At 39.7% G+C, this 14415-nt stretch overlaps 1 protein-coding gene and 1 pseudogene across 6 annotated transcripts in view; one reads left to right on the forward strand and one right to left on the reverse strand.

The window, feature by feature from the left end:
- LOC110180214 (dynein regulatory complex subunit 3) overlaps nt 1-14415 on the forward strand; it is a 246250-nt gene that overhangs the window by 41760 nt on the left and 190075 nt on the right. For all 5 annotated transcript variants that reach the window (XM_086829174.1, XM_086829173.1, XM_086829175.1 and 2 more), the window contains one exon: nt 2619-2953. In XM_086829174.1, coding sequence (XP_086685300.1) covers nt 2619-2953 — 335 coding nt within the window. The remainder of the gene's footprint in view (nt 1-2618; nt 2954-14415) is intronic.
- On the reverse strand, nt 11149-11715 carry LOC147644319 (small ribosomal subunit protein uS9 pseudogene; annotated as a pseudogene). Its single transcript, XR_015270805.1, has one exon. The product of XR_015270805.1 is annotated as a small ribosomal subunit protein uS9 pseudogene (transcript).

A 14415-nucleotide genomic window follows, 5' to 3' on the forward strand; every position in this document is an offset into this window, starting at 1 on the left:
TCTCGTGAAGAGCATAAGATTTGTTTTATCTGTGTTATGTGATGCCCAGTCCACAGGCTTTTTCTCATGCATTGAGTTTGGTGAGTGCCCGTGTCATCAGCAGATGACGTTGGGGAAGGTTCCTGAAGTCAGTAGGACTACGTCGTCTGCGTATGCTTCCACTTTTACACCTTTACTGTTACGCTATTTCAATATATCAGCCATAGCAGCGGAAACAGAACTCCTGCCTGAGGTGTGCCTCTATTCACAAATCTTGTGTGATGAGCGCCACTCTGTTCAGCTGTTATCCGTCTGCACGTAAGCATTGCACCGATCCAGGTTCTGATGTCTTCTTTAATCCTATCTTGTTGAGGGAGTTCAGAATGGAGTCTGCCTTTACGTTATTGAAGGCCCCCTTCTTGTCTAAGAAGGTGGCCAGAGTGTAATTCTTGAAGAACAGTGCCTTTTCTATGTATCGTACCACTTCATGTAGTGCGGTCTCTGTGGATCTACCTTTCCTGTATGCATATTGTGCGTTAGAAAGGCTTTTCTTCGTTTAACTTCTGATCTGATATCTAGTATACGTTCCCGTGTTTTCATGAGGAATGAGGTCAGGCTAAGCGGCCTGTAATTCTTATCATGGATGTGTCCGCTTCTTCCTAGTTTGGGTATGAAAACTACTCTTACTTCCTCCCACGAAAGTGGTATGTGTGCTAGTTTTATACGTGCTTAGAAGATTGCTTGTAGCCACCTACCCATGCATGTTTTTTTTTTTTTTTTTTTTTTTTTTGTAGCATTGCTGGTATAATTCCGTCTGGGTCCGGACTTTTGTACTTGTCGAATGAGTCGATCGCCCAATGGATCCTTACCATAGTGACTATCTCGTCCACTCGTATTTGTCGGACCGCCATTTGCCTTTCCGTTGTTCCAGATTCTTCTTTCTGGTTTCCTGGGAATTGTTTCTAGTTCTGCTGACGTCGTTCCTGTGCCGTTAGGCATGTTTATAAGTGTAGGGCTAGTTCGGCCTCTTTGCTAGTATCTTGCTCAGCCTACCCGTGTCTTTTATTACTTCTAGCGATTCGCAATAGCTACTCCAAGAGTGTTTCTTGGCTGCGTATATTGCTGTTTTGTATTCTTCCTGTATCTCCTTGTACGGTCGCAAATTCTTGGCTTCGTAGCTTTTATTTAAGGCATAATTCTTTGTTCCACCACTGTGCGTATGTCTTCTTTCAGTACGTAAGTCTGCATGACTCCTTGTACGCGTTGTTGAGAATGATACTGAAGTCCTTGACGTCCTTGTCGATACCTTCAGGGTACGACCGAATCCTTCTTCCTTCGACTCACCTTAGACTGAACAATTTGTGAGGTCACGACATATAATTCTATCGAAAAGACACTCACCTCTATCGTTTGTTTCCTTACTTCCCCATAGCGTGAGCCTTTCTGCAGCTTTAAACCTGGCCATTGCTAGATCTGAGTTGCTAATGTTGGGATACAGAAGTCCGTTAAGCTTGTTTTTGATAATGCCCTCGTCCTACCTGTCGAGTTGGTTTATATAATTGTATGACCTTTTAGAGCCATGCCAGAGAATTGCTCGTCCCTAGACCATGGCTCTTGTATAAGGTAGATGTCGATGTCGTTATCTCGGCGAAGTACTGCAAGATTTGCTGAAACGTGCGAGCTGGCTTGTCTTCATCTCAGGCTCCGCCTTGAGGTAGCCCAGTCCTCCAAAAAGACTGGATAGATCTGGATTCTGTGCCCGCAGCGTCTTGAGCAACCTTTCATTCCTTGCAACCAGATGCAAGCCCGGGGTCTCCTTGGGGTATGCTTGGCAGACACTAGCTTCATGCTAATCCCCTTCCATGCGTTGCTAATCTTAGCAACGCAGTCTGCCAAGAAGTCCCTCGATGACTTGTCGTCGCACCTAGTCCCCCGATGCCCTCTAACCATGTCTAAAGAGTTAAAGGAGGGTGTCGGACCAGATGGCTCTGATAGACATTTGTCTGTTACCATCTCAGACAGTCTGGTCTCGACCTCCTCCCTTTATCCATCAGCAGGAGCCCAGCGACTTTGAGCTCACCCATCAGTGCCTTGTCAAGGCCACCTCACTGAATTTCATCGCCGGTCTGACAAAGAATGTCGCTCTCGGGGCCCCCTTCTCGGTCTGCGGCCAGTCATGAGATGAAACCTATTTTATCTATCTTTTCTTCGACTCGAAAAAGGCACAAATACTAGCTGGAGAGTTTTATTTCTTGTACTCTTAGCGATAAGGCCTCGAAGTTTTTTCCTCATATAAAAAAAATAGATCTCTAGAATTAATAAATAATAAAAATATTTAAAGGGAGTGGCACTTCCACATAGTCAAAAAAAACCTTTAGTTCTCGATAAGGGCTTGTTAGAGATTAGCCGCTAAGCCCATAAGCGCCCATAGTTCTTAATCTTATATAATAACGTTTGAACTCTGGCACCCCAAAGAAAAAAAAAGAAAGAAATAATACATACATTTGGTTAAGCTCGACACCTTTGCCCCTTTACTCTCCCAACCGGGGAAACCAAATTTTTCCACAATTATATTTACCTTTATAATTTATATGTACCATAAATTACAATACAATGCCTAAAAACCCTATTACTTTCAGGAATCAACCATTAACTTTCATCGTAAAATTTCGGAACTAATGGCGAAATTTGTCGAACAGGCTCAAGCTTTTTTTGTTCAGCTACGGGAAATTTCCGTTCATTTTTCTGAAAATATGACCGAAATTTTGACGCGTTTTATAACTACAAAATTGGCTCTTCAGGATTTTGACGATGTACCACTGGAGTTGCGTGTATGTATGGACGATCGGGATGCTATTTTAAATTTAATTGCTGGCATGAAAGACTATCACACGTTACGGATAGATGAGCGAGAAGATCAAATTGCTACCAGAACAAAAGACTTTATTGATGGCATGATAGACAAACTTAATAGGTAAGTGAATGTGAAAATTGTTTTAAAAGTCGAAGACCAATGTAAGGTGAAACTAAAATTGAACCCAAATAATATAAAACGAGCCAAAATTAGTTTATTAGTTATCATCATATGCCGGGTTATAACGATCGGCCAGATTCCCGCGTTTAGCGCATCTGGAAAGCCTTCGCTAAAACGATATATAAATAAATATAAATCAAAGTCAAAAACCCTAAAGTATTTTTTTTCTTTTTTCTTTTTTTTTTTTTTTTTGAAACGATTTTATTTACAATCTGTCTATATTAAAGACAATAAGCAAATTTTTTAACAATCACATTGACAGGAACAGAAAGCTTTCAATAAAGCTTACTATTATATTACATACTATTTATAATTTTACAAATACTGGAGATCGAGGACATGTTTTCTTTTAAGCCTTCTAATTTCTGAGCTATTATCTGCAAGATTAATTCCTAAAGTATTTGTATGGCTTTGTAATTTGTTTACATATGCTATACTGTGTTTTCTTATTACATCTTTTACAAATGGGATATTCAGGTCATTATGGATGTTTACATTTGTCACATAAAAAGGAGCATTTACAATTTTTCTTAACATTTTTGATTGGAATCGCTGGAGGATCTCTATATTTGAGTTGCTGGCTGTTCCCCACAATTGTATACCATATGTCCAGACAGGCTTGAGAATCGCTTTATATAGCAGTATTTTGTTCTCTATGCTGACTTGAGAATTTCGACCCAGTAACCAGGTCATTTTGCTAGCTTTTATAGTTAGCTGTTGTCTCTTTGCCTTTATGTGATTCTTCCATGTAAGCCTGCGATCAAAGTGCATGCCAAGATATTTAACTGTGTCACTTTGTGGAATAGGTGAGTTATTGAGTCTCACTTCTGGGCAGTTTCCAGCTCTTAAAGTAAATGTTACCTGTACAGACTTAAGCGGATTTACTTTTATTTTCCATCGCTGAAACCACTCATCAATAAGGTCGAGCTCGTGTTGTAGGTATACAGATGCTTCTTCCCTAAGGGAGCTATTTGCTATGATGGCTGTGTCGTCTGCGTAGGTTGCTACTCTTACATTATTTGCTATCGGCATGTCCGCAGTGAATAGTGTATATAATACAGGACCTAGGACGCTACCTTGTGGGACGCCAGCATTTATGTCTACTATTGAAGAAGCCTCCCCTCTTTGCTGAACGTAGAAGCGGCGTTTATCGAGATACGATTTAAGCAGCAAATAGTATGGTGCAGGCAACCATTTTTTTATTTTATATAGTAGGCGTTTGTGCCATACTCTATCAAACGCTTGCTGGACATCGAGAAATGCTGCAGTGCAGTATTCTTTACACTCAAATGCTGTTATAATTTCATGCATCACCCTGTGGCACTGCCTTGGGGTTCCGTGTCCTCTCCTGAAACCAAACTGGTATTCGGGAATGATGGCGAGTTCGTCCATAATAGGCAACATTCTCTTCAAGAGTATTTTTTCAAATACCTTAGAAAATGTTGACAGTAAGCTTATGGGACGGTACGACGATAACTCAGTTTCAGGCTTCTTTGGCTTTAAAATCATCACCACCTCAGCACATTTCCACTGAGTAGGAAAGTGGTCTAGCCTCATGATCGCATTAAATATAAAAGTTAATAAACGAATGCATTTTGGTGGTAAGTTTTTTAAAGTTAGTCCATCAATTTTGTCCAGGCCGGGCGCTTTGTTGTTTTTTAAGTTCTTAATTTCCATTAAAACTTCCTTCGTTTGTATACGATGAATTGGTAAGCTCATTTGGCACGGAGAAGCTAAAAATCTCTCTATATCTTTCTCGACAGTTTCGTTTACCATATTATTTGGCTGAAATACAGAGTGCAAGTGGAGCGCAAAAGCTTCAGCTAGCTTGTCATCAGATCTACACCACTCACCGTTGTTGTTCTTAACAACTGTGCTTCTCTTAGCCGGTCTTTTGAGATATTTTGTTGCTCTCCACAGATTATGTTCATAGTTTGATGATTGAGGATCAAGACTTTTAAGGAAGGTGGTAAGAGATTCATTCTTTAGGTCTGATAACATTTTTTTTTAGATCTGATGTGGCCTTGTTATACAGTCGCTTGTCAGCGGGATATCTGCTTTCCTGCCATCGTTTTCGCAAATTCCGTTTATTCTGTATCATTGTCCGGATTTCAGTTGCTATAAATGGTGGTCTTATATGTTGGGAGTTAGTTGCAGGAGCAGTAGATATATAACTCGCTGAATGTATTGCGGCTGTTAAATACTCTACTGCATCTATATCGTCTCCTGTTTTTAAAGATAAATTGGAACTTACATTTGGTTGAAGATAGTTTTTAAACATATCGATGTTTGTAGTTGATGAGATTATTTTATATGGCTTTTTTGCATACAAGCTACAGCGCAATATGTGGCTATTATAGGATAGTGATCAGAGCTTAAGTCAAAATTTTCAATAACATTCATGTGTGATTGTGGAATTCCAGAAAAAACTATAAAATCAATCAAGTCAGGAATTTTGCGGCTGTCGGTAGGCCAGTATGTTGGTTTTCCAGTTGAAAGGCTTACAAATTTATTAGCTTGTATGCATTTGTAAAGCTCGCTTCCTTTAGGGTTTGCTAATCTGGAACCCCACCATGGATGTTTTGCGTTAAAATCACCTCCTACAATGAATCTCGGCCCAAGTCTCTGAAAGAAGTTATTGAAATCCGCTTCTTTGAGTGAGTATCGAGGAGGCAGATATATAGCAGATACTGTCACATCTGCATGCACACATTTTATTTCTATAACGGCTGCTTGTATGGAGTCTTCCCTGACGCTGTCCATAATTGTAAATTTTATTCCATTTTTTACGAGAATGGCAGAGCCTCCATGAGCTCTATTCGCAGGGTGGTCGGCTCTTATTAAATCATATCCGATTATCCGACAGTAAGATTTGGTGGTAAAATGAGTTTCAGATATGAGCATGACTATATTTTATTTGTTTTTAAAAACATAGATATTTCATTGACATGGTTGCAAAGCCCATTGGCATTCCATATTCCAATATTAAGATTTATTTGCATATTTTGTTTACAAGTAACATAATCATATTAAGCAAATTATTCGTAAGTTCAGACTGTTTCTCCAATAGGTGTTCTATTCTCTCTAATGAATTGCTTGTGTTACTATTATCTGATGTCACTTTAGCATATGTTTGGTATTCGTTAGATATTTTGAACGGCGCTGCATTCGGCGGAGCAAAATTGTAGGTTGCTTCGGTTTTATTGACTGCGTTCATATTTGGTTTCCGACCTGTTGATGTCTTTTTGGACATGAGTTCCTGGTAGATACTGCACCCCTTGTAGCTTGCAGCATGATTTCCATCACAGTTTGCACATTTTGCTGGAGACTCTTTATCTTTTGGGCAGCAGATGCTTGGATGTGGAAGAGAGCATTTAACGCACTTGAAGTCTTTTGAGCAGTAAGCTTTAGTGTGTCCATATTGTTGGCAGCGATAGCATTGTACTATATCATTAACTTTGCGAACTGGCTCGACGTTGACTATAGCATTTTCAATATGTTTCAGATTATATATGTCCTCGTTGTTTTTGTCTGGCTCAATGTCAAGAAAGAATAGATTTAATGGCTCCTTTGTGACTCGGCTTTTAATGTTACTTATGTTTCTGACCTTGTGTCCCTTAGATTCCACTTCATTTTTAATCAGTCCAGTGTCTGTTGAGAAATGAAGATTTTTAATAACTACTCTAAAGGCTCTCTCTTGTTTAAGTTGATAGGTATGGAACGTAACTAGATCATCACTTAAAGTTTTAATTAGTTTTCTATACTCTTCTACAGTTTTAACCATTACTCGAACATGTCCATCGCGTTGACTTTTGTAGTGAAAGTGTTGCTTATCAATTTTTTTTACCAAGATATGACAGCATTTGTGTTATATTATCAACATCAGATATAAATATTGGCGGTGGTTTGTCCGAGTCGTTGCTTGTAGTTGTCGTTTCTTGTATTTCTTGTTCTTCAGTGGCGCAACACTAATGGGATATAGGATCTAGTAGTTCTACATGGTACATGGAAATTAAGCTGACTCAACAAGTCAGCACTTTCCACATCACCATGGATAAGGTTAAAAATAAAGGTTATTCCTAGCATCGTTCTCCGATTGGCTAAGGACGGCAAGTTTATTAATAGGAGTCTACTAGAGTAGGAAGGTAATCTTTGGTTTGCACCCCAATTTAAACCGCGTAGAGCGAAAAGTAAAAAGTTCTTTTGAACCGACTCAATGCGTTTACTATGGACGCCGTACTGAGGGCTCCAAACGCAGCATCCATATTCTAGGATAGGACGAACTAAGGAAGTATATAAGGATTTAGTAACATAGGGGTCATTGAATTCCTTCGACCACCGTTTAATAAATCCAAGCACACCCCTGGCTCTATTCACCATAGACGAAATATGATCAATAAAGTCAAGTTTTGGGTCCAAGCGGACGCCCAAATCGTCAACTGTATTAATTCTTTCCAAAGAGCAGCAGTTCAGCGTGTAAGTAGCAAGCTTAGGAACGACACGTGAGAATGTCATTAGCTTGCATTTCGAGCCATTTAAGTTTAATAAGTTTACACGGCACCAAGTTTGAAAATTATTGAGATCTGTTTGTAAACCCGACTTCATTGTATTGCACGCAAAGCTTGACGTCATCCGCGTACATAAGCACTCTGGAGTTAGTCACGACTTTGGGCAGGTCATTTATAAATAATATAAACAATAAGGGTCCCAAAAGGCTTCCTTGCGGGACGCCAGATATCTGGTTGATTATGCTTACATCTGCAGCTAGCTTTAAATTTTTATGTACCTTAAGATATTTACAAATACACTGAATAAAAAATAAATCGGGGCATCTTAGGGTATCACAGTTACTTTTATAAAACATACAAAATACGAATTTGGGTACTTTTCGCAAATTTCTGCTGTTATGACTTTTTGAATTATGTCCTAGGGGTGCAACTACTGTACAGATGGTACCTTCGAACATTGGATAAATTATTCTATAAGAGGACCTTTTACAGGTCATTCAAAAAACTTGAGATCCAATTAAGAAGATCACTTGGAAAACCCATTAAATCGAGTTTTCTAACGAGGAGAGAATGGTTAACAGAGTCAAATGCTTTACTGAAATCAGTATAGATTACATCTGTCTGACAATTATAAAAGATTTGTTGTTGTTGATCTTTGCTTAATAAAACCATGTTGACATGGAAAAATTACCGATCTACAAAGGTGCAGTAAGTGAGATTCAACTTAGAGATTCCTCTATAATTGCTGGCATCCAATTTGCTACCTTTTTTGTGGAGAGGAATAATAAACGATTCCTTCCAAATAATGGGAAAGTGGGAGGTTTCCAAGGACAAGGTAAACAATTTCAGAAGGGGATAGCACAGGGCGTCGGCACAATACCTGAGCACACAGCCAGGAATTCCGTCGGGACCTGGCGAATAAACTGGCTTGACACGATGAAGATCTAAAAGGAGAGAGCTTTCGTTTAGGCTAGGACAGAAAATTAAGTTCGATTTGGGTATATCGTAGGAATATGTCTGGTATATATACGAAGAGCTAGAATAGGTTGTTTGAAAAAACTGCGAAAATAGATCGGCTATTGCCTGATTATTATTTGCGGTAGTATTTTCAAATGAGAGCGAGGAAGGATTTGTTTTAGGTTTACGTTTAGTGTTAACGAAATTATAAAACTGTTTAGTGTCCTGAGAGAACTGGGCCCTAAAACGATTTAAATAGTTTTTATAACACTGCGCGTTCAGCAAGGCAAAGTTTGACCGAGCTGATAAATAAGATGAAAGGGCAGATTGAGAGCCGGTGATTTTAAATTTAGCATACAGTCTAGATTTTTTATTTTTAAGTCGGCTCAACTCTTTAGTAAACCACGGCGGTTTATTCGAGCTTGGCGGATAATATAACGGAACACATTCAGTAAAAAATGAATTCATGGCACTGAAAAAAATATCCACGGCAACAGCCATGTCAGTGCACATGTATAGGTCGGACCAATTGACCTCGTTTATAAAATTATTCAGCCGTTCAAAGTCCGTTTTGCGAAAACATAGGACTTTATTGGCTGGACGGTCAGAAATATTCTGTACGTCACACCCAATATCAAGAGTCACATCGAAAGTTGGATGATAGGGATCTTCGGGCTGCGTCAGAGGCGCCACCCTTGCTAAACTGACTCTCGCAGGATCAGAGACGAAGGAAAGATCAAGCAAGCGCTGTATGGAATTTCGCACATGGTTGACTTGAGACAGCGAAATGTCAAACAAGCCAGCGATAAAGTCATGTTGTGTAGGTGTATTGAGAGTATTGGTGAAATTATTCGAGCACCAAATAGCACCAGGGATATTAAAATCTCGAAGAACTACCAACTGGTCTCTATCCAAAAGTCTACTGGAAACCATCTGAATAGCGGAAAGGTGATTCCAATAAATAGGAAGTTACGACAGTGGTACAGAGGACAGAGTGGACAGAGGTATGTTAGAACAGGTAATAAAAGTGGAGCTACCTTTCATAGATAGCTTCACAAAGAGGAATTCAACATCGTTGCATTCCTCAAAGGTTAATTATTCTGACGTGAGTGAGGAGTCCACCGCTATAAGAACTCCAGCCCCGCGTCTGATAGGGCGATCTAGCCGATATACCGTGAACACAGCTGGAAAAACTTCGGAGCTCAGAATCTCCGGCTTTAACCAGGTTTCTGTGAGCACAATAACCTGAGATACAGACGAAAGGCTATCAGAATACAAGTTAGGAAGCTTACTACGTAAGCCTCTTGCATTCTGATAGGAAATACCTAAGGAGTAGGTTAGGTTTTTGGGTCGGGATTGGAAGACGTAGAAGGCGCAGTGGTAACATCAGGCCTGGGAAGAGTTATTCCTACAGGCCGGTTTTTCTTTTTCTTCGCCTCGAACTCCTTAACAACTATGTACTCTGGCCAGAAGTTGGGAGAGCAAATAGTGTTAAAGAGGTCGTTAGGGACATTTATTTTGAAAGATGAAATGTCCCTTGCGTAACAAAAGTTTAACTTTTCCACCTTTATCTTAATTTTTTCGGCTCTGGTTTTGCCTTGTATAAAGGCGAGAACATCTTCAGATGTTTGGTCAGGGGAGAGTCGCGAGACAAAAATATGTCTCGTCGGTGGAAGGATAAGGGATAAGGGCTTTTGGCAGGGCAGATTGGTTATCTGCCGTGCCTTTGTCGGCCGGTATTCCGGGCCTAACACCCTGGGCAGATATATCGTTAAACACGGGACTTTGAGGGGTCAATATTTGCGACCCCCCAGGGGACAAAACAGAAATTACCGGCGGTACGGCCACTCCCGCTGCACATTCGGGTACCGAATCTTTCCTAGCGCTCGATCTCAGCACTCTTGGAATTAATGCTGAGGTCGAGGGCTGTGCCGAGGGCGGCTGCTGCTGAGAGCCCGTTGCAGGTAGTTGGGGTCCGTCTACATGCTGCCCACCAGTAGCAGTTTTTTTGCGCCTAGGAGACTCATTTAATAGCGTAAGGCTATTAAATTGGGTGTCCAGCGCCAAGAACATATCAAGAGTTTTACGAAAACTCGTTAATATGCCCTTAAAACCGCTTTTGGTTTGCCGCATGAAAGACATCATCTCCCTTTCTACATCGCGACAGGCCTCACAACAGTAACGCAGGCCGATGTTTTTTCTTACATCGTCCACCGTCCGAGCTGCAACTCCAATACACTTGGCGTGCATGACGTTGTCGCACAGCCAGCAGCCGATTGTAAGGTCACCTGCAGTAATTGCCTTTTTGCAGGTTTTGACGAAACAGACAATATTTCCGGACATTATAAGGACTTACCACTGTACTTGTAGTTGGAAAAAATAACAACAGAGCTATGAAGAAAGAAGTGAAGAGTGACAGCGAGAGCGAGAGAGGGAATGATAATAAGTGCAGCGGCACAGCTAAAGTGAGAGAGTGGGAGAGCGTGGGAATTAAGTAAATAAAACGTTTAGCTGTTGCGACGGCGCAAACAAAAGCTACACAAAGAAGGCACAAAAAGGAATGCAAAAGCTAGCACTAGCAGCACAACTAAATTGGAAAATAAAACCAATTATATACACAAATTAGAATAGCTGCATGCACACGCAAAGTGAACGGAAGTTATTCGTCTGTACAGTTAATTATTCCGTTTTATTCGCACTCGCGTGCAAACACCATTTTCAAATTGTAAAAATAGCTCTAATCCAAAATGAAAACCAGACAGAGTAGTTCAACGGTACGACTTCTGGTAGCGGACACGGGCACCTGGACCGCCGAACTTCTTGGGCTCGCAGCGACGCGGATCGCCGACCAGCAGGGTTCTGTCGTATTGGACCAGAATGTCCTTGATCTCCTTCTTGGAGGCCTCATCGACGTACTTCTGGTAGAAGGCAACGAGGGCCTTGGAAATGGCCTGGCGGATGGCGTAGATCTGGGCCACATGACCACCACCATTGACGCGCACACGGATGTCCACGCCGGCGAATTTCTCCTTGCCGAGCAACAAGATGGGCTCCTGCAGTTTGTATTGCAGGACCTTGGGCTCAATCTGCTCCAGGGGGCGACCGTTCACCCTCAGGAGGCCATTGCCACGCTTGCAGTAGGCCACAGCGGTGGCGGTTTTCTTGCGTCCGAAGACCTGGACAGCCTGAACGGGTTCTCTGCGCTTCTGCTGCATTTTGCTTCGCGAGTTGGGAGAAAAAGTAACGCAAGTTAGAAAATTTAAGTTAACCCCGGTGGTTAGATTCAATCTTTAATACAAAACGAGAGCGCAAGAAAAAAACACGTCCGTTCACTTGGAAAGATGAAAGATTATGATATGTACTTGGACTCTTTTGTATGTATATAAATCGCAAAGGGCCGGATCGTACGAGCATACCATATATGTAGCTGTCATAGGAATGGTCGGAAAATTTTAAGAAAGACTAGAAAGGAAGCTAATTTCGGCACGCCGAAGTTTACATACCCTTGGAGATAGAACGTTTAAACTAGGAATTGTTAGAATATAAATAATATATAATATATTTATGTTAAATACAATGAAGTAATGCCTGCTTTCATTTCATGCCCCTATATAGTTGATATAGATATTGAGCGAAATGCAAAACTGTGAATGTCGTCCGATTTTCATAAACTTTTAAAAAAGAATTCTGAAGTACTATAAAATGGCTATATGTCAAATTTGATCAAATTCTGTTGAAAACTAAAAAAATTTATAATTTTTAATTGTATAATTACTCGATCGTTTCTATGGGAGCTATAGGATATAGTAGTCCGATTTTCATAAAATTTTACACAAAATCGGAGAATAATATAAAATGGCTAAAAAAGTTATAATTGTATTAATATCTCGATCGTTCCTATGGTAGCCATATGATATTGTCGTCCGATCCGGTCCATTCCGACATACATATATGTACGAGTGAGAGTAAATTGAGAGACCAATTTGCGTACAAACGGACAGACGGACATGGCTACATCGACTTGGCTGTTGATGCTGATATAGAATATATGTATGTATATACTTTAAATGGTCGGAGGTAAATTTTTCACTGCGATGCAAACTTCTGAAAGAAATTATAATACCCTGCAAGGGTTTCTTAAGACCCTCCGTGGGGCCTCTTTCACTCCGTAGATTAGGCTCTTGTGTGCCATTTTAGTTCAGCCATGTATAAAGATGGCACTAGCTATACAAATGCACCCCGCACAAGATCAGTTTTGAAGGTGGTACTCCCAGCACAGCTTGAGATAACTTATGTATTGTCTCATGGCCTTGGCATATCTCCTAAAAAAAAAAATGGCTCTGTAGGTCCTTCAAATCATAGTAATCATTTGCACCTTTCTTTTTCACCCTGGCTTTCAAAGATCTCGGGTGTAATATTGGCATTGGCATTGGCTTGGAAGTTTCTTTGCCTAAAGTTCTTGCGAATCGCTTCCTGTCCAACGTTGCAAGATACTTCTCTGGACCGAAGATTGTGAAGCAGCTAATTTTCTTAATTTTGCTTTTTCATCAGCAACAGCCTTGCCCTGTATATTCACTAGAGAAAACAACCAAGCGATTTTCCAACAATCCCAAATACCTGAACAAATTTTAGGTCGATCCATACAAACTACTGGTTTAAAATCTATGCCTACGCAGAAAAACTTCTGGTGGGTTGAATCTAAAAATGTTTCGGTTAAATTACAGTAAAGCTGCAGTCAATGTATAAGTTGTTGGATTTCTGACTCACGAAACTGTCGCGACAGTCAATTTCAGTCATCATTACGTACCAGATTATGCTAGTGTTTTTTGTTGTTGGCTTTGCAAACTGCAAATAACTGTCAGCTGCAGTCAAGATACTGTAGGTTTTACGTAGTTTTATGTAGTTCGTATTCTTGTTTGATCTGGTACATCAATTTTTGTACAGCCAATTGAAGTATCGAATAAACTTCTTCCCAGATCCATAATAATAATTTATTTATTTTTTTTTTATTTATTAAAATCCAGAAACTTCTCAAACTACCAAAATATTTTCTGGTACATTTTGAAATCATAAAAATCTTTTGACAACGATCTCAGGCTCACTTACATATCAATACCGTGTTTTTTGTGTGACGAAGTCGAGAGTTAACCGAGTGGCATTCTATGTTATACAAATTTCTAATAATATATTTAGTAAACGGTTATTTATAGGATTCGATGTTTCTACTGCCTCGCTTATTCACGTTTTACTCCGCCCGCAGTCGCTACGATCAACTAAAACAAGAAAGGAAGTTAACTTAACGATCGTTTGTATGGCACCTATATGATATAGTCGTCCGATTTTTATGAAATTTGACACAAAATTTAAGACTGATATAAAATGGCTATACCTCAAATTTGTAAATCAGCTGAAAACTAAAAAAGTTATAAATTTAATTGTATTAATTTCTCGATCGTTCCTATGGGAGCTATATGATATAGAAGTCCGATTTTCATAAAATTTTACACAAAATTGTAGAATAATATGAAACGGCTATATATCAAATTTGATGAAAATCTGTTGAAAACTGAAAATGTTATACTTATTAATTGAATTAATTTCTCGATCGTTCCTATGGAAGCTATATGAAATAGTCGACTGATTTTCATAAAATTTTACAAAAAATTGTAGAATAATATGAAATGGCTATATCTCAAATTTGATCAAATTCTGTTGAAAACTAAAAATTTTATAATTTTTTTTGTAAAACTTTTCCGATCATTCCTATGACAGCTATATGATATAGTCGTCCGATCCGGCCCGTTCCGACATATATACGAGTAAGAGTATATAGAAGACTAACTGCAAAGTTTCATTCAGATAGCTTCAAAACTGAGAGACTAGTTTGCGTAGAAACGGACAGACGGACAAACGGACAGAAGGACAGACGGACATACG

The sequence above is a fragment of the Drosophila serrata genome, unplaced genomic scaffold (assembly GCF_035046125.1).
Source record: "Drosophila serrata isolate PLE 108 unplaced genomic scaffold, ASM3504612v1 contig_187, whole genome shotgun sequence".
In the NCBI taxonomy this organism is placed as follows: Eukaryota; Metazoa; Arthropoda; class Insecta; order Diptera; family Drosophilidae; genus Drosophila; species Drosophila serrata.